The sequence below is a fragment of the Musca autumnalis genome, unplaced genomic scaffold, assembly GCF_047663935.1.
Source record: "Musca autumnalis isolate F117 unplaced genomic scaffold, ASM4766393v1 scaffold_5, whole genome shotgun sequence".
Classification (NCBI taxonomy): Eukaryota; Metazoa; Arthropoda; class Insecta; order Diptera; family Muscidae; genus Musca; species Musca autumnalis.
Genome location: NW_027412088.1, coordinates 153,544,999 through 153,570,153, shown reverse-complemented (window position 1 = coordinate 153,570,153; position 25,155 = coordinate 153,544,999). Strand labels below are relative to the sequence as shown.

The 25,155-nt window shown below is 36.5% G+C and overlaps 2 protein-coding genes across 4 annotated transcripts; one reads left to right on the top strand and one right to left on the bottom strand.

Annotated features, from left to right (window-relative positions):
- Positions 1-205: 205 nt before the first annotated feature.
- Positions 206-24,919, top strand: Uba1 (ubiquitin-like activating enzyme 1). Of its 2 annotated transcripts, none has more exons than XM_073990014.1 (7): positions 206-499; positions 789-1,816; positions 20,108-21,162; positions 21,229-21,892; positions 21,963-22,271; positions 23,513-23,877; positions 23,949-24,919. In XM_073990014.1, exons 2-7 carry the CDS (start codon positions 1,088-1,090, stop codon positions 24,361-24,363), a joined length of 3,537 nt encoding a protein of 1,178 aa, XP_073846115.1. In that variant the 5' UTR covers positions 206-499; positions 789-1,087; the 3' UTR covers positions 24,364-24,919. The 2 variants fall into 2 exon arrangements, with proteins under 2 accessions (XP_073846115.1, XP_073846116.1); XM_073990015.1 differs by having other exon boundaries at positions 471-697.
- On the bottom strand, positions 15,238-18,761 carry LOC141405550 (BOS complex subunit NCLN). Of its 2 annotated transcripts, XM_073990016.1 has the most exons (7): positions 18,243-18,699; positions 17,662-17,740; positions 17,492-17,600; positions 16,881-17,429; positions 16,743-16,811; positions 15,944-16,399; positions 15,238-15,880 (listed from the first exon to the last, which is right to left on the bottom strand). In XM_073990016.1, exons 1-7 carry the CDS (start codon positions 18,415-18,417, stop codon positions 15,509-15,511), a joined length of 1,809 nt encoding a protein of 602 aa, XP_073846117.1. In that variant the 5' UTR covers positions 18,418-18,699; the 3' UTR covers positions 15,238-15,508. The 2 variants fall into 2 exon arrangements, with proteins under 2 accessions (XP_073846117.1, XP_073846118.1); XM_073990017.1 differs by lacking the exon at positions 16,743-16,811 and having other exon boundaries at positions 18,243-18,761.
- Positions 24,920-25,155: the final 236 nt, after the last annotated feature.

Below are 25,155 nucleotides of genomic sequence, written 5' to 3'. Positions count from 1 at the left end.
AGGCCTCTGCACATACGGCGCGTTGAGCGTCGCGTTACAACAACCACATGAAAACTTCAATAACAAACTTGTCATCACTTACATATTTTTCATATGGTTTTTGTTTACAACGCGCAATGTGTCACACAACGGACCGTATGTGCCTGTGGCGCGGCCTTTAAACATTAAATTTGATGTGTGTCCCATCGATATAATAGCCGCTTTCAATGCAAACAATATGGCAACACATTTCGACTAAAATAATAAAGATGCTAACGTCAAAAAACTATATTTCTCTCGCTTGCACAACTTATTTCTTTCTGTTGTGTTTTGTTTTCGCAAAAAGAAGAACAACAACTTAACGAATCCAATGTTTAATTCTGCCGGCGACACGAGGAAAGCGCAGTGAATTATTCTTGATTTTTTTAAGCAACCAACGTAAATGTGCTTTGTATAGTGCGAATTATTTGCGAAATAGTTTTTTATTATCTAAGTCCGAACACAAGGAAAAGGTGAAAAGGTAACAAAGTCAACAACAATATGCAATAATTATAAAGTGTGAACTTTACTTGAAATGGAATTTGCATAAAAAATTGTTTGTTGTTGAGGCAGACAGCTCAAAAAGTCTGTCTGGTTTAGTAAGAAGAAGCATAATAAATGTTTTTTGTGTGGAAAACGACGAATTAACGTAAATTGTTGTGAAATATTTGTGTGTTTTGTGTGTACCATTTTGCCAAAGTCTCCTCCATACATCAATCAGTTAAAAATAGAAATTATTAATGGATTTTTCTCTTTTTCCTCTTTTCTAGTGAATACAATAAGAAAACTGTCTTTGTTCCTACTGCAAAAAACAAGAGAATTGCGAAAAAATCCATTAAAGGGAAACGTGAGTGTAAATACAACAGAACAGCCAGCTAGAAGTTAGTGTATAGTGCAACACAGTGTAAAATATTGTGTTTTGTCAAAAAGAACAACAGCAACATAGAAAACAATAGAGTTGTGTACCGGTTGCTTGTGGTGATCTCTTACTCCTTTTTGTTGCAAACGCAAAAGGAGCAAATTGATGATAATTTCACAGTTCAACGTTAAATTATTTGAGTAACAACAGATGTCTTCTAGCCCCCAAGTTGTCGAGCAAGCAGCTTCCTCCACTCTTGAGCAACCAGCAGCCAAGAAACGGAAGCTTGCATCCAATACATCCCCAACCTCCTCCACCACCAGCCCCCACAATAACAACAACATTGGTGGCAGCGGACTTGGTGACGGAAACGGCGACGCTGTTGATGCCTCGAGTGTGAAAGAGACAACCGCTACAGCTGTTTCATCTTCGTCCTGCTCTGTTTCGTTAAGTTGCGAAAACGCAGCCGGCTCAATCGTTTCAACAACGGGCGAGAGTGGCAGCGGCGGCATTAGTACATCGTCAGCAGTGAATAAAGAAAGCAAAATTGTAAAAAGTGGTGACCAGAGAAATTCCTCGTGCATTGAGAAACAGAAAGAAAACTCCCCAGTAGTGGACTCTAATCTGGCAAAACAACAAACAAACGCTAATAGCAACAACAGCTCAGCAGTTTCATCCACAACTAATAGCAACAACAGCACCACAAACAACTCATCGGGAATGGCTTCGATTTCTGGTGGTGGCCCATCCGCTAGCGGTGACATCGATGAATCTTTGTACTCGCGCCAATTGTATGTGCTTGGTCATGATGCAATGCGTCGTATGGCCAGTTCTGATATCCTGTTGTCTGGCCTAAATGGTTTGGGTTTGGAAATAGCCAAGAATGTCATCTTGGGAGGTGTTAAATCCATAACTCTTCACGACACCGATAATTGTACGGTAAGTACTCATGCATTATTGTGCATCAATTTCTTGAAAGTGCGAAAAAATGTTGGTAAGCAGCATAATTAACATTTTATCTTTGTGACAAATGTTTTGGAAAAAATCGATTTTCCCTTAGTGTTGCTGCTCAATTATTAGAAAAGAAAAATTTGTTTGGTTAGGTTTTTCTCCCTCCCATTTTTTCATGAGTAATTATCTGTGAAAATACACATCATTCTGGCCAAGAAAGAGAGTACCACAATTCCCAAGTGAAGCTGTAATTGGGGGCTTTGGATAAATTTAGCCACAAATTTATAAATATTTGCTTCATCAAAAGTAAACTGGCCATATTAAGCTGAAAAAAAATATTGGTTGAAATTGTTGTTGTGTCATTGTATGGCAAACATACGCTGATACATATACAAAGTATAATTTTCTTCGTTCCATTTGTTCCCCCCAATTTTTGCATTACTGTTTGTGTACGAGAAGTGTGTGTGTGTTTGTATGGTTGTTGTCATTTTTCCATGGATATTTGCGAAGTTGAAGTTTTCTCTAGTCGTGTATGAGTGGACAAAGTAATAATGTTGCCAGATTGTAGATCGTGATTCTTTCGTTCAGTTCTTATTGGTATGCTGGAAATACTACGTTTACATATGGCAAGACTGTAAATTGTTGTTATTGGGGGGAAAACACGTACTCCATCCACCACAACAATGTCGTTGGTAAAAACGAAATTAAAAAAAATATGAATTTAGTTAAACAAAAACACCACATTCACAATGAGTCATATTTTTCTTCTTGATTGTTCAAACAAAGATATGCATGACACCTGAGAGCTGCAAAAGACCAAAGCACAAGTGCATTGACTGACTTTCTGCATTTGCTTGGGTTGATAATGAATGTTTGAATTTCGTCAGTGCTTGTGTTTTATTTGAAATTCTATTTTTAATTTCAGACACACAGTAGCTTAATTTAAAAGTTGGTGGAGGCAACTATACGTCCTACCAAACTATACTAATTACAATTCATGATGCCTTGTAAAAATCGATTGATGTATTATTGAAATTCAATAGACATTGTTTATGACCGCGTCAGATAATATTATTTTTTACTATATTTACCAGAGTGATTTTGTAGTAAGTTAAGGTTTAGATGTCGTTTAGGGCACCTCTCGGATCGGGTTGAAATTAGAGTTGGGTAATCTAGTTCCTAGTTCCTCGTACTTGTTCCAAAGCGTATGAGTAACATCATGAAATATAACGTGTGATAGTAAGTATACGCAGTTTGTTCAAAGAAAACATGTGGGCCATTGGAACTGCGAAGTGAACTAGATAGTTCCATATAGTTCCTTTGGCACAACTCTAATTGAAATGCTTATCATAGGTAACGATATATAGTTTTCAGCGAGAAATTCATAATTGTTGTTGTAGCGCAACTAAGAGTTGTTTGTTTATTATATCTTACTTGATTTCTGTTTCCAAGATCAAAAAGGATGCGAACTCAATTGTGATCGTCCATAGCGACTTGGCGCTCAGATGAGTGGGCATTGCTTGGCAGTTGAAAATGTGTAGCTTAGCGAGTTGACCGTTTGCATGGACAGATGTTATGCGTCATTTTATCAAATTCCACCTCAGTATTGATTCGGTTATATCATCGAAAGCGCAGTTGCGCTCTTCCACTTTGCTTGTCTGAAGAGTTGGTCTTCAGATGCAATGGATGGTGGACCCCTCACTATAGTTTTGGATGGTGCTGTGTATATCTGGACCACCCTCTCTAGATCGTAAATACTGTTTCTATACATAAGGCCAAAGGCTTTTAGTCTGGCGAAAATCTGTGATTGTTTGCTCTGTTCAAAATGTCAGTTTCAAATATCCCCAAACTGTTTCGCAGGTTCTTTTTCTGCACTTATAAGGTGGCTGTTGCTGTAATTATTTCATTATTTATAAAACCAATAATTCGTATAAAAGATGCCACAGTATCAATTGTTTTATAGCATGCGTCTCCCTATAATGTAAAGTTTTTGTTGTTATGATTTGGATTAAACCTCTGAACTTGTAATTAGTTATCATTTCCCTTCTCAGGAGAACTGAGATTTCTTTATACCCTACAAAAATAAATCAAGAGTCTTATCGGGGGGCGTATTCTATTCAAGTCGGCTCGTTATACTCACATGTAGTTATGTCGTAAATGACAATAGTTTTGCTATGATTCCGTCATTTATTAAGTTCCCCGCCCATCTGCTTACCTTCCCGTAAGGTTCGGTGTCTTACTTGCGGTTGTACTATTCTTCATTACGCAAGGGTTTTCAAGGCCTTGGAATCTTCGGAGGGTCAAAACAAGTATGTATTTAGTACCATAGTAACGTACACTTATTTTAACTGGATCCGTTCCAAAAAGAGCACGCATAATTTTTTGTTTTCCGTACCCTCAGGTCAGATTATAATTGGCCTGTTCAAGAACCTGCAAGGAACTATTTTTGAATTTTTCCAATATGTTCCTTTATAAATTGTTCAAAAATGCAAAAAAGTAGATTCTTGCAAGTTCTGCTGCATACGTATGTTTCGATTATCATATCTATATGAATTGCAATTGTCCGTAATGACTCCTGTCATAGGGCGGGGAGAGACAGTGTCTGAGAGCATTTTGCTTGAAAACATCGTCAAATTTGAGCCGCATGGCTATCCGCGAAGATGCCTCTGTTTTGAAGTCCTCAGAATCCTGAAATTCCGTATTCAGGCTTAATCCCATTATTTTATTAAAACCATTTGAATTTATTAGTGGGAAAATTATCTACCATGACAGCTACTCGAATACCCTGCTATATATATCCTTCCACCATAGTGTGGAGAGTATATCATATTTGTTTTTCCGTTTGTAACGCATTGAACTAATTATTTAGGATCCTGCTTAAGTGTTCCATACACCATTTTTGTCATTTTGAGATAAAGGTAGCTTACTAGGTTTTTAACCATGCCCCTTTTGATTTTTTAATCTGTTTTCGGTGGAGGCAACCCCTTAAATAAATGTTAAGGTGATTTAGAATAATATTCCTTAATGTATTTATTTTCTCATATAAATGTTTGATTTAAAGCCCTGTATTTTCAACTCCACACTGTGGAGTCCACAGTAGCACTTCACATAGTGACAAAACGTTCCATGTGACCCAAACTGCCAAAAACATGAAAAAAAATCCTATGAAACAATTCATCAACTTTCTGTAATTTTAAAAATTGGTCATAACATCTAAACTATCCCTTATATAACGGTACCGCCCGATTTTAGGTATTTTTGAGTTTTTAGGTTAATTTTCCAACCAAATAAGTTATAATTTGGCATTTAGGGTTCCCAGTGGTCAAAAACCTTTTCCACTAAAAATTGTGGACTTAGAACCACGGTAGAAAGCTGCCCAGATCATTTGCATTATCTAGCATACTTTCAGGCTGTTTTGTTATATCTATTAATTATAACAATGGCATGCTTGTATAAAGAGTGTAATGTTAGAAACTTTAATGAACGATTAATTACTTGCTGGTTATGCGATAACAATGCGCACTTTAAATGTGCCGGTTTTAATGGGAAACAGTTTGACCACATCACGGATAGAACTAAAGGTCTGCGTTGGTCTTGTCCGGATTGTAGAGATCTTGAAATAAATTTTCATCGTCTATTTAAAGAAACTAAAACTGAATTTTTAAACCTAAAAAAAGATTTTAATGCTGTGCTTAAAAATTTTGATAAAATTGAAAAACTGGTAAATAAGTTTGAATTCTCTAATGATTCTCCAAAGAGGAAGAAGTTGTCGGCCATTGTTGTTGATAATTCCGGCGTAAGTTCGGAAAATTTGATTAGTTTAAATTCTCCGTCTGCCTTATCTTCTCCAGCTATGGCCCATAAATCTACCGATTTGAACAATCATAAAACCGCATCTCCTGTTTTAAAAGCGAAGGAAAAGTCTGTTACTGCAGATAACAATCCTATCGCTTTTGTAAATAAACCTCCTCCTGCTATTAATAAATCTGTTACTGCAGATAATAAAAAAAGGTCTAGCAATAAAGAATCTGTTCCTGCAGATACTATCACCCATTCAAATTCCGGTAACCAAACTTCTCTTGTTGTTAATGAAATTTCTGTTCCTGCAGAAAGCAATAACTTAACTGAATCTGCTATACCTTCGTTTACCGATCAACTTATTGTTGTCGCGCCGCGTAAGACCATATTTATTTCCAGGTTACATGCTGCTACTACGACCGAAAACATTCGATCGTATTTAAAGTCAAAAATACCAAATCTTCCTGATAATGATATACAAATTTTTAAATTTAATCCGTCACAACCTCGCGATATCTCCTCCTTTAGAATTGTTATTCCTGGTAAATGGTTCAGTACATTGATCGATAATACTTTTTGGCCTGATGATCTTGTAGTAAGAGAGTACGTATTTAGAGAAAGAGTGAATCGTGCAAATCCTATTATAATTTCATCGAGTTCAAAAAACTAGATGATAATATTAACCTGTCTTTTCTATATCAAAATGTTAGAGGCTTAAATACTAAACTTAGAAATTTATATATAAACAGTTTTCATTGCGATTTCAAAGTTATAGTTTTCACAGAAACTTGGCTAAAACCAGATATTAATGATTCTGAAATCTTTTCCGATAACTATCAAGTTTATAGAAAAGACAGGTTAAATAAAACTGGTGGTGGTGTTTTGATTGCTATTCATAACTCTATCTCTTCTGAACTTGTTGATCCTCAAAGTAACTCAAACGATGAATTCATTTGCGTAAAAATAAAGCATCTCGGTAATTATATTCTTATAACCTGCTCCTATATTGCTCCTAATTCGGATATTGAAATTTATACTAGGCACGCTGATCTGATAGATAACGTCTCGAAAACACTCTCTGAATCTTGTACATTAATTTGCATGGGCGATTTTAATTTACCTAATGTTTCATGGGTAGCGGGTGATAATAAATTAGATTTCATACCTGCATTAAGTAATACCGGATTTGATATTTTTTGGGATAAGATTTATGATAAATGCTTATATCAAATTAATAATATTGTAAATGTCAAAGAACGGATTTTGGATTTAGTTTTTTCAACCACTTTAAACATTTCGTTAAATAGATGTTCTCCACTTGTACTACCTGAGGACAAGTATCATCCTACACTTTCAATCGACCTTGAAGTAAAAAATTGTTCAAATGAACTAAAGCCTCTGATTAACTCGACTCCTACATACAATTTCGCTAAAGTCAATCTTACTCAACTGAAACCCATGCTACGTAATACTGTATGGGATTTTAGTGATGATTTAGACCTATGTGTGTCAAGATTCTATAGTCAACTTGACACTGCATTTTCCACAGCCGTTCCTTTAACAATAAAAGCATTTGACCGCGGTCCTGCCTGGTTTACACCGAAGTTAAGACGTTTACGTAACATTAAGAACAGACTCTTCAAGAAGTTCAAGAAATGCAACAGCTCAATCAATTACTCAAAATACTTAATTGCTAGAAATGAATATAATATTGAAAACTCAAAATCGTATTCGATTTATCTCACCAAAATCAAATATGATTTAGAAAAGAATCCTAAAAGTTTTTATAAATTTGTGAACTCTAAACGTAAAGTTCAAACGTTTCCAAGTTGCATGAGATATGGTTGTAGAGAATCTTCTGATAGTGTAGACATCTCAAATATGTTTGCTGATTTCTTTGAATCATCTTATTCCTCTATAGGATTTAATGGTCAATATAACTTTTCTATTGAAACATTTAATAATTTTCCCTGTATCACTTTAACTGAGAAAGAGGTTTTAGCGGCTTTAAATACATTACGTATTTCAAATAAACCTGGACCGGATGGGGTTCCCACATCCATTCTTAAATCTTGTGCGAATGAATTTTATTTACCACTTACTAGGATTTTTAACGAATCTTTACGCCAAGGATATTTTCCACTCCAGTGGCGGTCTAGCTATATTATTCCACTTCATAAGTCTGGAAATAGATCTTTGGTTGATAATTATAGATGCATAGCAAAATTAAGCGCCATTCCTAAATTATTGGAACTATTAATATCTCGCAGATTAAAACATTTCATGAAATCAATAATTTCACCTCTTCAACACGGTTTTATTCAAGGAAGATCAACAACCACAAATCTCTTAGAATTGGTTACGCATGTGCATAAGGCATTTAGTAATAAGAATCAAATTGATGTTATTTATACTGACTTTAGTAAAGCCTTCGATACGGTTGTACATAAACTGTTGCTTTACAAACTTAACGTAATGGGGTTTCCTTGCGTTTTCTTAAACTGGATATCCACCTACTTAGAAGGTCGTACACAGAATGTGTTATTTAATAGTTGTTTATCGAAAAATGTTACTGTCTCGTCTGGTGTTCCACAAGGTAGTCACTTAGGACCTCTTCTGTTCGTACTATACCTTAATGATCTCCCTTCTGTTATACGTTTTTCTAAAATGTTGATGTACGCTGACGACGTTAAATTGTTCCATCAAATAAAAACTTCAAGCCATTCACTTCAATTACAATTTGATTTACATTCTTTAGCTAACTGGTGTGGCGTCAATGGAATGTCCTTAAATCTTAAAAAATGTAAAAAGCTTTCACTATTTAGGACTCAACATATCTGCACTGAATACCATGTTGGTTCATACAAATTAGAAAATGTTTTGTCATTCGTTGATCTTGGTGTAATATTGGATAATAAACTAAGATTTCATCTTCATATTGATTCCTGTGTTAATAAAGCCAAGTCATTATTAGGATTTATTAAGCGATGGTCCAAAGAATTTCAGGATCCTTACGTCACCAAACGTCTATTCGTTAGCTTGGTTCGTCCGGTCTTAGAATACGGCTGTATTATATGGAGTCCTTCTTATAAGTGTTATTCAGATAAAATTGAATCTGTTCAAAGTCAATTCCTTTTGTTTGCTCTCCGCGGCTTAAATTGGAATACATCTGTACCGCTCCCCCCTTATGAAAGTCGTCTTATGTTAATTGACCTGCCTACACTCGAGAGAAGACGTTTCATGTTGAAATCAATGTTTATTATAAAACTGACTCGTGGATTAATTGATTCTCCATTTTTATTAGGCGAAATAAATTTTAATTTCCCGTCTCGTTTAACTCGTAATTTTATCCCAATAAATTTGCCACTCGTTAGAACCAATTATGAAGCTAATAATCCCATGAGAGCTTTATGTGAATCCTTTAATAATATATATAATAGTATATCGTTTACTGACCCTTTAAACTTGATAAAAAATGCTATTATGCGTATGTAGTGAGTGCCAGACACGTATGCATGATTTGTGATTTAGTACTTCTTCATCTAACCTTATTATAATTAGTTTTAGTGTATTAATACTTGTTTACTTTTACTGTATGCCGGCTGATTTAATATGTAGCCGGTCATCCCATCATTCTACTAACCCTCCATAGTCCGGTCTATGGGGTGTACGCGTTCCCTACGATATAGGGAGGTGGCCCCCTCGGTCGGGTGGGGCGGGTAAGAGTGGCGTGGGACCGAACGAATTAACTGTTTTGGAGATATGCTGCGAAATGTATACAATTTTTGGAATTTTTAGATATAAAATTTGAGGCTATGAATGATATTTTTCGATTTGATTATTTCTCCAAACATTTTATTCTTGTCCTTATCTACAAATTTGCTTCAGAGGTCACAAGAAAATTCACATTGGTTTCAGAGATATAGTCCCGAATTGCTTTAAAAAGTCAATATTTAATCATGTTGATATGGGGCCATAAAACCCGAGCTGGATCTGACACAACAAAACCCAACTAGGGTTTTTGTCGTTTGGGTCTCTGCTTTCAAAAAATCCTCAGTTCAAATTGCAAAATTGCACAAGATTACCTTCAAAATGTTGCGCTGCATAATTTGTAACGCATCCCTCTGTGTAGAAAGCTAGAATGTGTATTCGGTTCTACATTTTTTCTCTATAATTATTCACTGGACTTCTCAAGAGAATTATGCACTTTTCCAGAACCTTCAAGAATAACTCCTCTACTTTCCAACATTTAACTTTATTGGAGTGTTGTTATATCAATGTTTACATTATTTCCATTATATATCATAGGTGACAATGACGAAGCTTGTTGTTGTTGTAACAGTATTTATTATTGTGTTTGCGTGTTCGTTCTTTTGCTCAATCTGGCTCTGGGTCTATCCCCAGTTCCTGGAAGGTGACTGTTTCGATGGGATGTAACAACAGATCCACTGGAGTTTGATTTGTAGGTTTGACAGGGCAATTGAAAAGGTGCAGTGTGTTGTGCGGGCCCATGCCGCATACTGGGCAGATGTTCTGCACAGTGCTATCGATACTTGGGCAATAAGAATTTAAGCGACTGCAATATCCAGAGCATAGTTGAGCCAAAACTACCCTGGTTTGTCGTGGCAGCTGACGCTCATCAGCTGCTATAGATGGGGAATGTACTCCGAGGACTTTATTCACACTGTATTTGCTTATGGCCTTAGCAACTGCGTCCGTGTGAATGCTATTCAGACCTGATTGATATGCCTGTTGATCTAGGGGTTCTCTCCTATATTGTTGGACCTCTCTCTCTAGAGCTTGAATATCCTTCTTGAAATGTCTGAATGTGTCGGACCTAGCCAGCAGATGGTGATTGGGATGGCTCACACGGTAACACCTAAGCAAGTACTGCTTGTTTCTGCATTTCAGTTTGTCGAAGATAGCTGCAGCATGCGCGGACGACGTGAATGTAGTGTCGAATGTGTTTCTTAGAATTTTGGGACAGTTTGTGGTCGGAATTCTGCTACCATCGACCACAACATTCAACTCTCTTCTATACTGAGCCGTCCATGTGGTGAAACAGAGTGGCCGTAGATTTAGTGGCGGATATCTGCATATTCCTCGTGTGGAAAAAGGTGGTAAGATGGGCTAAATAGTCTCTCACAGATGTCATCAGGGTAGGTACCTGACGCCAGGATCGTACAATCATCCGCATACGTTACGATCTCAATGCCGTCTGGAGGGAATACAGGAAAGGTAGAGATTAAACAGTTCCGGAGATATCACTTCACCTTGGGGAACTCCCTGTTTCACTCTACGGTTTTTGGACATCTTGTTCCTGAATTCCACGTACGACAGGCGTCCACACATATAATTGATTATCAAACGTTTCAGACTTTCCCGGAGGGTTGTCTGCTCAATGTTCTCAAACAGCGTGGAGTGCCTGACAGTATCAAAGGCTTTTGATAAGTCAAGCGCCACCATCACCGTTCTATCACACGGCCTTTCCTGGTTGAGTCCTCGACAAATATATGGGGAGATGGCGTGCAGCGCTGTTGTCGTGCTGTGCTGCTTACGGAATCCATGCTGATGATCGGCAACTAGATAGCTATTTCTGACGCTGGGGAGGACTAAGGCCTAAAGAGTCTTTGCTACAGGCGACAAAAGCGAAATCGGCCTGTACTATTCACTCTTGCTGGCATTCTTGTCTGGGACCAGTAGAGGCTAGCGACAGGTTGAGAACTTTAGTGAGATACTCCACTCCCGGCTCATCCAGCTATTTCAGCATAACCATGGAGATTCCATCACGGCCCAACGCTTTGGATGGATGGCAGTTCTCTGAAACGGTGATTGGTGAACTCTCTGAAACCTGGCCAATCAGCTTTCTTATGATTGATAACCTTCACTTACCTCCACTGACCGGATACGCAGGAGTATTATTCTGTTTAATACAACATACCCATAGCATTTGGCGTACTAGCGGGGAAGCATATTGTAACACTGCCAGCATAATCTCAACGGGAGCAGGTGATTTATTCAGTTTGAATTCCATTATTGCCCAATTAACTTCATTTCTGCCAAACACATTTTTTAGTTCTCATTTACTTCTGTAGTGCGATTCTCTAACTCATTTTTTGAGTTACAGACAAATATCGGTAAAATTAAAATGCTTAAAATTTCGGTAGTTAACGATATTATTCGGTAAGTTAGCGACCAATAAAAAGTAGTCGTTCTACCGATAGCCATCATGTTGTAAACTTTTATTTGAACTTTTTATTCATAATTTTGCATTTTAATGTTACCGATTTTTGTCGGTAACTCAAAAAATGTGTTAGAGAATCGCACTGCTGGTCAGTTTTGGAGATCGTTGACACATTGGAGGTGGACGTAAATTCCCTCGAGTTTTCTCACTTTCTGTTTTTAAGTTGAAACGGCGGAGTTTTTGTTCAGAATAACCGTCATTATCTTTGCAGACTAGAAAGTGTGTCTAAAGTTTCAATAATTTTTAGGCGTCCCTCACTACCCGACCTCCTTTATTTGGCGAGTTTCGACCACGATTGAATTCATTAAACCAGTTTTTCATAGTTCTATAGGGTGACCCTTTATCAACATACAAAGATTTCATTTGATCGATGCACTCTTGCCGTGATTATCCACGTCGAAAGTTGTGACAAATGATCGGACGAAAATGTATGTTCACAAGTAAATTCCATTTTGTGCAAAGTGATTTTTTCAAGTCACTGTAAACAACACAACACATGGTCGTATAACAAACTGTCCTGAGTACGTCTAGGCTAAAAACTGTCAAACTTTCCAAAAAAATCAAATAGCGCCTGGCAACACCCGGTGTTGCCAAAGCCAGAAAGTTTTCGTGCAGCTCTCTTACTACGAATTAATTTATTTGATTTTTTATTTTTTTAACACGGGTACCACCGTGGTCCAGTTGTATGCGCACCCGCCTTGCACTTAGAAGTTCTGCGGTTCGATTCCCAGGCCAGGCAACATCAAATTTTCTACGCTGAAAAAATACTCCTCAGAGTAATCTTGGTGACATTTCCTGAGTATTTCAGGCATGTAAAACTTCTCTAGAAGTGGTCGTAAGACACATCGTTCGGACTCGGCGATAAACAGTATACGTTCCATATCAATGACCTGATATGAATCGGGGTGCACTCATTGATATGAGAGAAGTCTCCCTTGTCTCTTCTGGGATGTGACACTTTTTTTTTAAATTGGACTTTTTTAAATTTTATTAAATATGACATACATAGCGTGCTTAATGCATAAAATTAAACGATCGAAAATATGAAATATCAGAAATTTTTATAGCCTATGTTACTCTCAGGCCATGTAGTGATATACTCTGACAATTTCAGGAAAATCGGTTCAACTGTTTTTGACAAACAAACATTTGTCTACTTTATATATAGATTAGGGTGGGGCGATTTGTGTGGAATGAAAAAAACCTTAATGAGCCCTTCGCGTTTCTGATTCCTGGGATTGAACTGAGCAAAAAAGTCCTCTGGACCATATATCTACCGTGAAAATCGAGCCTCCCGATTTTAACTTTAAGTTTTTTATTGACGTTTTTTGGATATTTTGGCATATAACAACCAAACCATTGAGATTTTCGATCCAACGCAAAGGCAAAAATTGTAGCCAAGACAGTTCTTGAAAACTCTCTGATACATCGCAAAAGCATTGGAACGCTCCTTCAGGCAGTTTTGGCCTTAAGAATGTGCAAACCTTTCGGAAAATGTCGATAAATGAGATTGTGCTACAAAATTTGACCAGAAAATTATTCAAGCGTTCTGATGCAAAATTCCATCGTGTTGGGATCCATGGAGAACGAAAATGCCTTTACTTCGTTTGGGTCACTTCGTTTTATTTTTTTATACCAGTTAAAGTAGTGAAAATCTGAGTTTCTTATATTTTCAAATTTAAACGGGCATATCTTATTTTTTCCACAACGGATTTCTTTTGATCCTTCTTCCTTTAAAAGGGGTAAATAATGTCTTTTGAATAAGCTATTATTGTTTTAAATCGGTTAACAAATGGCTAAGTTATAGTGGTTTATGTTTGAAAACCCCCACAAAAAAACTATAAAGGAATTTTTCATAATTTTCAAAAATATAATGTTTTTTTGTTTTGTTCAATATTTATTTTGAAAATTATGAGAAATTCCTTTATAGGTTTTTTGTGGGGGTTTTCAGACATAAACCACTATAACTTAGCCATTTGTTAACCGATTTAAAACAATAATAGCTTATTCAAAAGACATTATTTACCCCTTTTAAAGGAAGAAGGATCAAAAGAAATCCGTTGTGGAAAAAATAAGATATGCCCGTTTAAATTTGAAAATATAAGAAACTCAGATTTTCACTACTTTAACTGGTATAAAAAAATAAAATGAAGTGACCCAAACGAAGTAAAGGCATTTTCGTTCTCCATGGATCCCAACACGATGGAATTTTGCATCAGAACGCTTGAATAATTTTCTGGTCAAATTTTGTAGCACAATCTCATTTATCGACATTTTCCGAAAGGTTTGCACATTCTTAAGGCCAAAACTGCCTGAAGGAGCGTTCCAATGCTTTTGCGATGTATCAGAGAGTTTTCAAGTACTGTCTTGGCTACAATTTTTGCCTTTGCGTTGGATCGAAAATCTCAATGGTTTGGCTGTTATATGCCAAAATATCCAAAAAACGTCAATAAAAAACTTAAAGTTAAAATCGGGAGGCTCGATTTTCACGGTAGATATATGGTCCAGAGGACTTTTTTGCTCAGTTCAATCCCAGGAATCAGAAACGCGAAGGGCTCATTAAGGTTTTCAAATTGCCCCGGCCTAATATAGATTCTTAACACGGTGGACTAAAAAAAGTAGATGCAATTTTAATGAGATCAAACGTAGATACTTCATATGTTTATAAACATAAATATGAACCTGAAATGGATCATTCTTCAGATGGTGAATAATGGGAATTTGTCGTAAAACAATCTTAATAAACTAATATGATTTAGGGTCTATGGACCTTATTTTTCGAGACGTGGCTGTACCGTTAATTGGTTGGTTTCGTTCTGGTATTTTTGTAAACCATTTTCAATTCGTCGAGTTTCTTATTCAACCACGTCGACATCTAAGAAGAGCATTGGTCAGGTACACCACAGCTCCGCAATTGTTATTTTAATACCTATATCGATTAGTTGAGAGTTTGTAAGTTCTGCACTTCTTTGATTCCTCTAAGGCATTTAACATTTTTTGAATCTTCCTATGATCCGGAAGATCATTCTTCAGACACGACCAATATTCCGATAACAGAGCGTCGTCGATGACATCTTCGCTATCCCTAGTTTTAAAAGTGGGAGTATTTTTTTACATATGCTCCATCCAAGCACGAGCAAACTCATGAGTTATTTTATTCCTTGCAATGTCACAGTACAAAGGTACCCCAAAAATGATTTTGTAGTGTTATTATTTATTATTTTATTATTATTAGGGGTAAAATATTTCCAAATTTCTTTTCTGGAATTGCATCACTATCAGTATTCCCGATTAAAGTACTAACAATACTAATTTTCCTCCATTGAGGTCTACCTTCATAGCGTAATTTTAAATGAAACATTTCCAATTCTATTGTTGTTTTGTTCTTACTTGTTTTTTATTCATAACTTCATTTTGGTTTTACTTTTAATTTAATAGTATACTTTACACATTACATATTATTTTAATATTCGTATGCACACACAAAAAAAAATTCTCTAAACTATAAACGCTAGAAGTCATCATCAAAAACAATTGCATTTTTTGTAGTTATTATTTAAATATTTATATATTATTACATGGAGGATGAAGAAGGGGGTGGCACGTCTTATCCAATGTGGTTCTGTGTGCCCTCTTTTTTAGTTAGATTTACTTTTGTTATTGCGTTCAACATTATTATAGTGTGTGGGAGATGATTCGGGCGATTTGACAGACAATTTACAAAATACCTGATACATTGCGGGGAAATATTGGATGACAAAGTAAACCGAAAACAAATAAGCGCAAATTAAAATTGTCAAGAACAAATCGAAAACAGCAGGCTTAACGCGATAAACATTTAAATTGGCATAGGCTCCTTCGTAGAACATAAAGTCGGGTTCGCGGGCATCGGGTTTGTCATAGATTAGCTTGACATTTTTCAAATACTTTTCAAATGCATTTTTGAGGTCGTTATTTTGTAAGGCGGATTTCAGATTTAAGTACGATTTAATAAGTTTTGGTGTAATTTGCTAAAAGAGAAAAAGGAAATAGATTAATTATGAAGAATAATAAAGAAGGGATGAACTACTTACCATGGCACCAGCAAATACCTCCAATTCATCACTGTCCACAGCTGCGCCATTATTTGTATTATCTCCATAAACATAACGTGCCAAGGCTTCGGCAATAATTTTGGTATTAAGCTGGGCTCTTTCTAGGACTTCTTCTTCGCTATCACTGAATATGGTGGTGCGTGTAGGATGTTTTGGTGTCTTTATGGCAGATAAAGTAAAGGCTGATAGGCGCTTGATACTGAAACGTTCATGTTGCCAGGCCAATTGTTGATCTGCTAAATTGATTTTCTTGTGAACTCCCTCTACAGTGATATTTTGATATTTCTGTCCAGCCTTCTTGAGATGTTTAAAGAACACATTCATGGGAGTATTTTCTTTTGGTGGTTTTGAGACATGCATATACAGCTGTTGATCTCCATTGTCACCATTCAATGTTTGGGTAACGCTGTCCAAGCACAATACGAAGTCCACATTCTGTTTTATAAAAAAGAGGGGGTCAAAGTCATAAAATTAAAATTTGTTTCTAAAAAAGTAGCAGCAACAACCAAATAGCACTACGGCAAAGTGAAAGTTTGTTAAAAATGTGTGCAAAGAAGAAAGAAAAAGAAAAAGCTGTTTTGTTTAAAACAATAAACTGCTGCTTCAAACAGAAAATCTGCAAATATTTGCCTACCTGGGGCTAAAGGTTAATGAACTAAATGTAGATATTAACTAGCTAGCTAATCCATATGACCAGTGGTGCTTTTTTCATTTCAAATTTACTTTTACGCTTTTCTACACCAATATTTTACCAAGTAATGTTGTTAAAAAATCAAACCTCTTCAATGATATCACTGTGTTTTCCCCGAGAAATTATAGTACCGGTTATAGAAAATATATCATCAAACTTGTTGGTGTTAAACAAAACAAAATACCCATTTGAATAATGTTTAGCAATATTTTATAGACTACATACCTGCAATTGAACATTTTCATCCAACCATTTCTTGGCACCTTGGAAATTAAGTAGAGGTCCAGACTCCGATAACAAGAAGAGTAGGCGATATTTTGGTGCTGCATTGGCAGTATTGTGTAGCTTACTAAACAAATCTGCCAAAGTCATTAAAACGGCGGCATCAACATTTGTGGGATATTCATTGTATATTCCAAATGTATTCAAATGACCAGCCACAATAATCAATGGCAATTTACTGTTGAGATCTTCATTATTGTTGACTTTGTTCAACTTGGCAGCTGGGGCCAATTCTCCCTGGACAATGGGAATTTTGCTGTTTTTGTTATTGGCATGGCTGGCACCAGTTACAATGATTTGATATCCATTAGCAGAAATTGAATTGAATACTTCATTTAAGGCCGAGTTATCACGGGAATTTTTCTTGTTCGCTGAGGCAGTATTACGACTAATGTCATTGACTATTTTTTCCAATTCTGTATTGTATTGTGAAAAATATACGGGTACAGAAATTGATTGGGTCATCATGGCTTGTTCCAATAAATTTAGATGCTGAAAAAATGAAATACATTTTAGATTTATTTGGAAAGTGACTACTGTATTGTAAAACATACCTCTTTATCTTCACTAGACATGGTCGAAACATTTTGAGGCAAAAGTAGGACCAAACCTCCTGCCTTTTGCCTAATTTCTTTGAATTGATCAATGGTTACATCTTGAAATCTGTAATGAAGGTTTTGTTTACGATGATTTATTAAACTACAAGGTTGAGAAACAATCTTACTTGGCAACCACACAATGTCTGGATGTACTCCAAGTATACAAAGATTTGGCTTCCAATGACAAGGCTGAAGCACGGCATCCTAAAAGAGACACAGATAAATATTATATCTTTAATTAGAAGGTTTATAGAGCACATGGCTGTTGTACATATTTATAAAGATAATTCTTCTTCGCACCTATTTATGAGGGCTTATCTGAAAATTTAGAAAGCTTTATCTTGATTTCATTTCACAATGGTGTCATATGTGGGGAATTATATAGATATTTGTTAATAGGTACTTGCTTGCAAGTCACACACATTCAAAAATAAATATTGTATTTTAATGCCATGCACTTCGAACCCGTTGTCGCCGCCTTCTCTCTTCTCCATAAAAGATGAATTGTGCGAACACACAAGACTTTGCGGCGAGTTAATTTTATTAATTAGTAGACATACAACACCATCATCGTCGCATGCATGGCACTTTTGGTATTCGGCACATACTACCACCACAACCACTACCCCCTTTTTAAGCACTAAAAATAAACGCGCGTTGACCACTTTTTGCCCACCATTATTGTGTGCGTTCGGTCTCTACTCACCATATGAAACACCATTGACATCGAATTGGGACATTCGTTGAACAGTAAATTCACTGGAGGCCAATACTGGATTAGCTGAACAGATAATCATGATGGGCAATGCCAATAGTAAATAGTAAGGCAATCCTCCGCGGAATATATCCGCAAAATTGTCTGCATCTTCAAAGATGGCCATCTTTTTTCTTTTTCTGTCGTGTGCTGGCAGAAAAATTTGATGGCAATTGCTAGAAAATGTTGGGGGGTTCTGCCCTTGTTTTTGCCTACAATTTTCAATAGAAACACTGACTAAAGTTGTTTACTAAGTATGGCCCACTTTCTGTTGGTTTTCATTGATGTTTTATTAATTTAATTAAAAATGTTCTTGTGAAACGTTGAAGTATTATGCAGGTATGGATTTTTTCTCCCTTCTTATTCTCGTACACCGGTCTGCACGTTAGTTCTGCTAAAAAAGGTATTCGATTACTGGTTACAACTACTCATTTTATTTGCCCTTAATTTGCCAGACACAGCTTAGTCATTGAATGGTGTTGCCAGATAATGTTTTGTCATATGTGATGAATAGGGATGAAGATATAACTTGAGGCAGCATAAACTGTTTGAGTTCTTTTTTTACAAAAAGGTAATATAACACTGCAGTAGAGCATTAATTACCGAAAATTTATTGGTAAAAGTGAGGGAATGAAAGACAAATACTCTCGGTGATTGTGCCCATTGAGAACCCCCGAGTATGGCAATTTCATTTTACTCACATATCAATACGTGTGGTAACATTGATTCGTCATATGTCCGAGTAATCGAGTAACCATTATTGTTGAGAAATGTCAAAATCGGAAAACATGAAATACATACATATGATGAAGCAGCGGTTGTTGTGTATGTGTGCTGCATTTGTATAACAAAGATTTATCAATGTAAAATGCAATACAAATTTTATAATATAAATTAATTATAATAATAAATCAATTTATTAGTATATCTTATTCAATTTCTTAGATTCCTTTTAATTAATTTCTCCTGTTCAGAATTATATTTTTGTTTTCATGGAAAACCCCATTACCTTGCAGTTCCAAGCAGAGTTGCCAGATTAAAGATTTTACAACAAAAAATGTGGGAATAATTTATATTTAAATTTGGGAGATAATTAAAATAGCCTAATAACATTTCCTTAGGCAGTAGTCTCACGTAGAAAATTTGCCTAAAGAAAATTCAATTTTTGGGAAATAGTGGAGAGGAGATAGCTCCACCATACTATTTTCTCAACGATCTTACCCAAAATTTGATGTCCTTTACAGCTAATTTGCACGTGTGACTACTGACTTACACATTGGCTTTGGGAGAAATTAATTTCATCTTGGCTGAAAAACGTTTTCTACAGGAACCTTATTTCTATAGGAAATCTTCATTTTCAGCCTGGCTTATTCTATAGGAAAAACTTTTCAGCCTGTCTGAATAAGGTTTTCTATATGAAGCTTTATTTTTAGTCTGACTTAATTAGGTTTTCAGTAGGAAAACTTTATTTTCAGCCTGACTTAATTAGGTTTTCAGTAGGAAAACTTTATTTTCAGCCTGGCTGAATAAGGTTTTCTCCAGGAAAACTTTATTTTAGCCTGGCTGAATAAGGTCTTCTCTAGGAAAACTTTATTTCAGTCTGGCTGAATAAGGTTTTCTCTATGAAATCTTTATTTCAGTCTGGCTGAATAAGGCTTTCTCCAGGAATATATTATTTCAGTCTGGCTGAATAAGGTTTTTTTCAGGAAAACTTTATTTCAGTCTGGCTTTATTTAGAAAATCTTCACTGCAGTTATATCTTTTTACAATATATTACTATATTTTCTTACATTAATCCTATTTTCTTTTTCTTGCAGCTTCAAGATCTTTCATCTCAATTCTATTTGACCGAAGCAGATATTGGTAAAAATCGTGCTGTAGCATCATGTGATAAATTGGCCGAACTCAATAACTACGTACGTACTTCATCGTATACCGGTGAATTGACAGAAGATTTCTTGTGTAAATTCAGTGTCATTGTTTTGACAAATGCCAGCGATGCTGAACAACATCGTATTGCAAAGATCGCTCATGAAAATAACATTGCATTGATCATTGCCGAAACTCGTGGTCTTTATGCCAAAGTCTTTTGTGATTTTGGTGAAGACTTTACCATTTACGATCAGGATGGTGCCCAACCGATTTCGACAATGATTGCCAGTATAACCCATGATTCACAAGGTGTTGTCACTTGTCTTGATGAAACTCGCCATGGTCTAAACGATGGCGACTATGTAACGTTTTCCGAAGTCCAAGGCATGTTCGAACTAAATGGTTGCCCTCCATTGAAAATCACTGTATTGGGTCCATACACTTTCAGCATTGGTGATACCACCAACATGAGCGAATACAAGACAGGTGGTGTTGTAACCCAAGTGAAAATGCCGAAAACCATTAGTTTCAAACCTTTGGATGTGGCTGAAAAGGAACCAGAGTTCTTGATTTCTGATTTCTCCAAGTTCGACCATCCAGCAACACTGCATGTAGCTTTCAAAGCTCTGCATAAATACCGCGAAGAAAATGGTGGAAAGCCTCCACGTCCATGGAACGAAGAGGATGCTCAAAAGTTTTTGCAATTATGCAAATCTATGGATGAAAACGTATTGGAAAATGTTGTATTGACTTTTGCCAAGATTTGTGCTGGTAACACTTGCCCCGTGGATGCTGCCATGGGTGGTATGGTCGCTCAAGAAGTCTTGAAGGCCTGCAGTGGCAAATTCACTCCCATCTATCAATGGTTTTACTACGACGCTATTGAATGTCTACCCGAAGGTGGCGTGGAAGAGGCTGATGCCCAACCAATAGGTTCCAGATATGATGCCCAAATTGCTATTTTCGGCAAGAAATTCCAAGAGAAATTGGGTGATGTCAAGTAAGTCGAAGGTTATACATTGAAATTGATCTTCATCTACTTAGATTTTGATGTAATTTTTTACAGATACTTTATTGTTGGTGCCGGCGCTATTGGTTGTGAACTGATTAAGAACTTCGCTATGATTGGTGCTGGTGTTCGCAATGGTCAACTTTTCATAACCGACATGGATCTCATTGAGAAATCAAACTTGAATCGTCAGTTCCTTTTCAGACCAAAAGATGTGCAAAAACCCAAGGCACAAACCGCTGTGGCTGCCATCAAACAAATGAATCCTGAAATTAAGGTCACCGCCTATGAATTGCGTGTCGGCAGCGAAACCGAAAAAGTATTCTCCGAAGAATTCTACAGTCAATTGGATGGTGTAGCCAACGCTTTGGATAACATTGATGCACGTATTTATATGGATCGTAAATGTGTTTTCAATCGTATACCTTTGGTAGAGTCTGGTACTCTCAGCACCATGGGTAATGTCCAGGTTATTGTGCCATTCTTAACAGAATCGTACAGTTCATCACAAGATCCACCAGAGAAGAGCATTCCGATTTGTACATTGAAGAATTTCCCCAATGCCATTGAGCACACTCTGCAATGGGCACGTGATTGTTTCGAAGGCATTTTCACACAAACAGCAGAAAATGCTGCACTCTATGCATCTGATCCCAATTTCATTGAACGTACTTTGAAATTGTCCGGTATTCAGCCATTGGAAACTTTAGAGTCTGTCAAGGTAATGAAAAGAAGGTCCTAAATTTGTTTGTGTGTATGGTAACTAAAATTTTGTTATTACCTCTTTCTAGGTTGCTTTGATCGATGACAAACCCAAAGATTTTGCCGATTGTGTTAAATGGGCCCGTCTTTACTGGGAAGAATGTTATGCCAATCAAATTAAACAATTGTTGTACAATTTCCCTCCCGATCAAATCACATCAAGTGGCCAACCGTTTTGGTCCGGTCCCAAGCGTTGTCCCGAACCATTGGTATTCGATATTAACGATTCAATGCATGTGGATTATATCTATGCTGCAGCAAATTTGCGTGCTGAGGTATATGGTATACCACAAGTTCGTGATCGTAATGCTGTTATTGATTTGGTCCAAAAAGTTGAGGTAAGTTGAAAATTCGAAATATTCTATTGACAGTTATGAGAAATTTTAGAGAGGTAATCATTGAAAAACCCCGTCGGAGAAGCAGTTTACGTATCCTGGTTGCTCCCAGACACTTTAATCTCTTTATTATGTTATTGATCATAACTGGCTCCATATATTAATATAATGTTAGACTTGGTGGGAAATGGGCACTTAATATACCATGCTGCTTGAGAGCTAGCATTGGGTAGCGTGGGATGTTTTATTAAATTGCGCCTAGGTTCATTATGCCGTTTTGCTTTTGCTCTTTCATGAAATAACTTAACTTTCCGAAAAAAGTGGAATATAGGTGGTTGATGTTGGTTGTGGTCCGTGCCTGCCTAGCTAGTTCATCTGTCGTTTCCCATAATGTCGCAGCATAGTCGGAATGCATTTGTGCTAGATTTTACGAAGCGATTCTGCTGTTAAGGACGGCCTCAAATCTCATGGTAAAGGTTTAGATGGCTTTAAGACCCTCTTGTCTATCCACAAAGATAGTCACCGGTTCAAAGATATCAGCATCCCGACTATTTATCAACTCTGCTGTCTCTATGATCGCGATGATCTCATCTTGGAATACACTAGAATCATTGTCATACTTGTATAAGTTTTCAAGATCAAGCCATTACGGTACCTTTTTCCCATCTTGGAGCCGTCTGTATAGGTGGTCAGACCGTCTAGTAGATGGTTACTTCATTTCCAGTCATCTCTACTTTGGATAGCGACCTCGCCTCTTTAAAGTTTGTCCTAAAGATTCTGTTCATGCAGCCTTAGAGCACTACGCGCTGCCTCATATCTATTGTTGAGGCCCATAGGACGGACGTTCAGAGCTTGAATCAAATGAAGAGTACTTATAAAAGCTTCCAGCTTTTCTTTGCACCTTGTGTCCACTTTGCAGGATGTAGATTTATGGCGTAATGAGTGCCACCAGACAAGAGATCCGTATGAACGAATGGGCCTTACCACAGTGTTATGCATCCAGTGTATGTATAATCGAGAGAATCAGCCCCATCTCTTCTCAATTGAATCCTTACACGAATAGAGTGCGATTAACTCTCTCTTCGTGCGAACCTCAACGTTCGATTTCCATTGAAATTGACTGTGCAGAATTATATCTAGGTACTTAGCTTAAGGGGACAGATATTGTTGCTTTTAGTTTTCTAACTTGGACAAATTTTACTGATGTTTATATTGTTGTTTTTACTTTTCGCCCTACTCTTAAGGTACCCGAATTCAAACCACGTTCTGGCGTTAAAATCGAGACCAACGAAGCTGCCGCTGCCGAAGCCAATAATCACAATCATGAAGTGGATCAGGATCGTGTAAATAAAATACTCAACGAATTGCAGGCCTTGGGCAAATTGGATTTCACCATTAAACCGTTGCAATTCGAAAAGGACGATGACAATAATTTACACATGGACTTTATTGTTGCCGCCTCCAATCTAAGAGCAACAAACTACAAGATTACACCTGCCGATCGTCATAAATCCAAGTTGATTGCTGGTAAAATTATGCCGGCTATTGCCACAACAACCTCATTGATTTCTGGCTGGGCAGTTATAGAAATCATTAAACTAATTATGGGGTAAGTTACCATCAAATACCTACGCTATACACGACAGTGTTTATCATTTCTCTCCCTTCCCCGTTCTACAGACACAAAGATGCATCCAAATTCAAAAATGGTTTTGTCAATCTTGCTATACCACTTGTGGCATTCTCAGAACCACTTCCAGCACCCAAAAACACTTTCTATGGCAAAGAATGGACACTGTGGGATCGCTTTGAAGTAGCCGGCGAATTGACTTTGCAAGAATTCTTGGAATACTTTGAAAAGAAGGAAAAGCTCAAGATCACCATGTTGTCTCAAGGTGTGTCTATGCTCTATTCATTCTTTATGCCCAAGGCTAAATGTGCTGAGCGCATGCCCTTGCCCATGTCCGAGGTAGTTCGCCGAGTGTCTAAGAAACGCATTGAACCACATGAACGTTCATTGGTCTTTGAAATTTGCTGCAATGACGAAGAAGGTGAAGATGTTGAAGTACCCTATGTGCGGTATACTCTGCCCTAAAGACGTAACAAATAAGAAGAATCACTAGAAGAGTAAAACAAGGAACCGGAGGAACATTAACAACCAGAATTTTTTTGGCAGTTTAACTGAATAACATTTTTATTACTTTTTATCAATGAATTGAGAAAAAAATTAACTTGAGTTTGCTGTGCGGGGCCCATAAAATACCCTATGCGTTTAATATACGAAAATATAAAGAGAGAAAAAAAAACAAACAATGAAACAAAAATCAATGTGCGTTATCTTTTTTTCTTTTTCAGTTTTTTTACAAAACAAAAATCAAGCTACATTAATGCGCATCAACAGGAATTAATAATTAGATCATCTTTAGAAAGTACATTTAATTTATTTTCTACAACAGCAACAACAAACAAACAAAATTTATGCATAAGAAGAGCCGAAAACAAAATATAACGGCAACCAATAATTAATCGTAAACAACACACATACATACATCTTGTATTTGCAAAATTTAATTTTTCTAAGGAATTATTATTTTAAAAGTGATGCAGAAAACAACAAAATAAAAAGTTAAAAATATAAATAAGAAAACAAATACAATTTGATCTAGTTTCTTTTTGGGTATTTGTCGTGTTTCATTGTTATACAATATTGGCGGGATTTTTTTTAAGAATCTCTGCACATTTTCTGAAGAACCTTAAGAATCTCGTTCTGATTTCTAATCGATTTTCTGATGGATTTTTTGTTTGATTGTTGTCGAAAAACAAAGTGATTTTTTATAAAATTCGCATATACAATTTTTGAATTGTTTTAATATAAATACAACATACA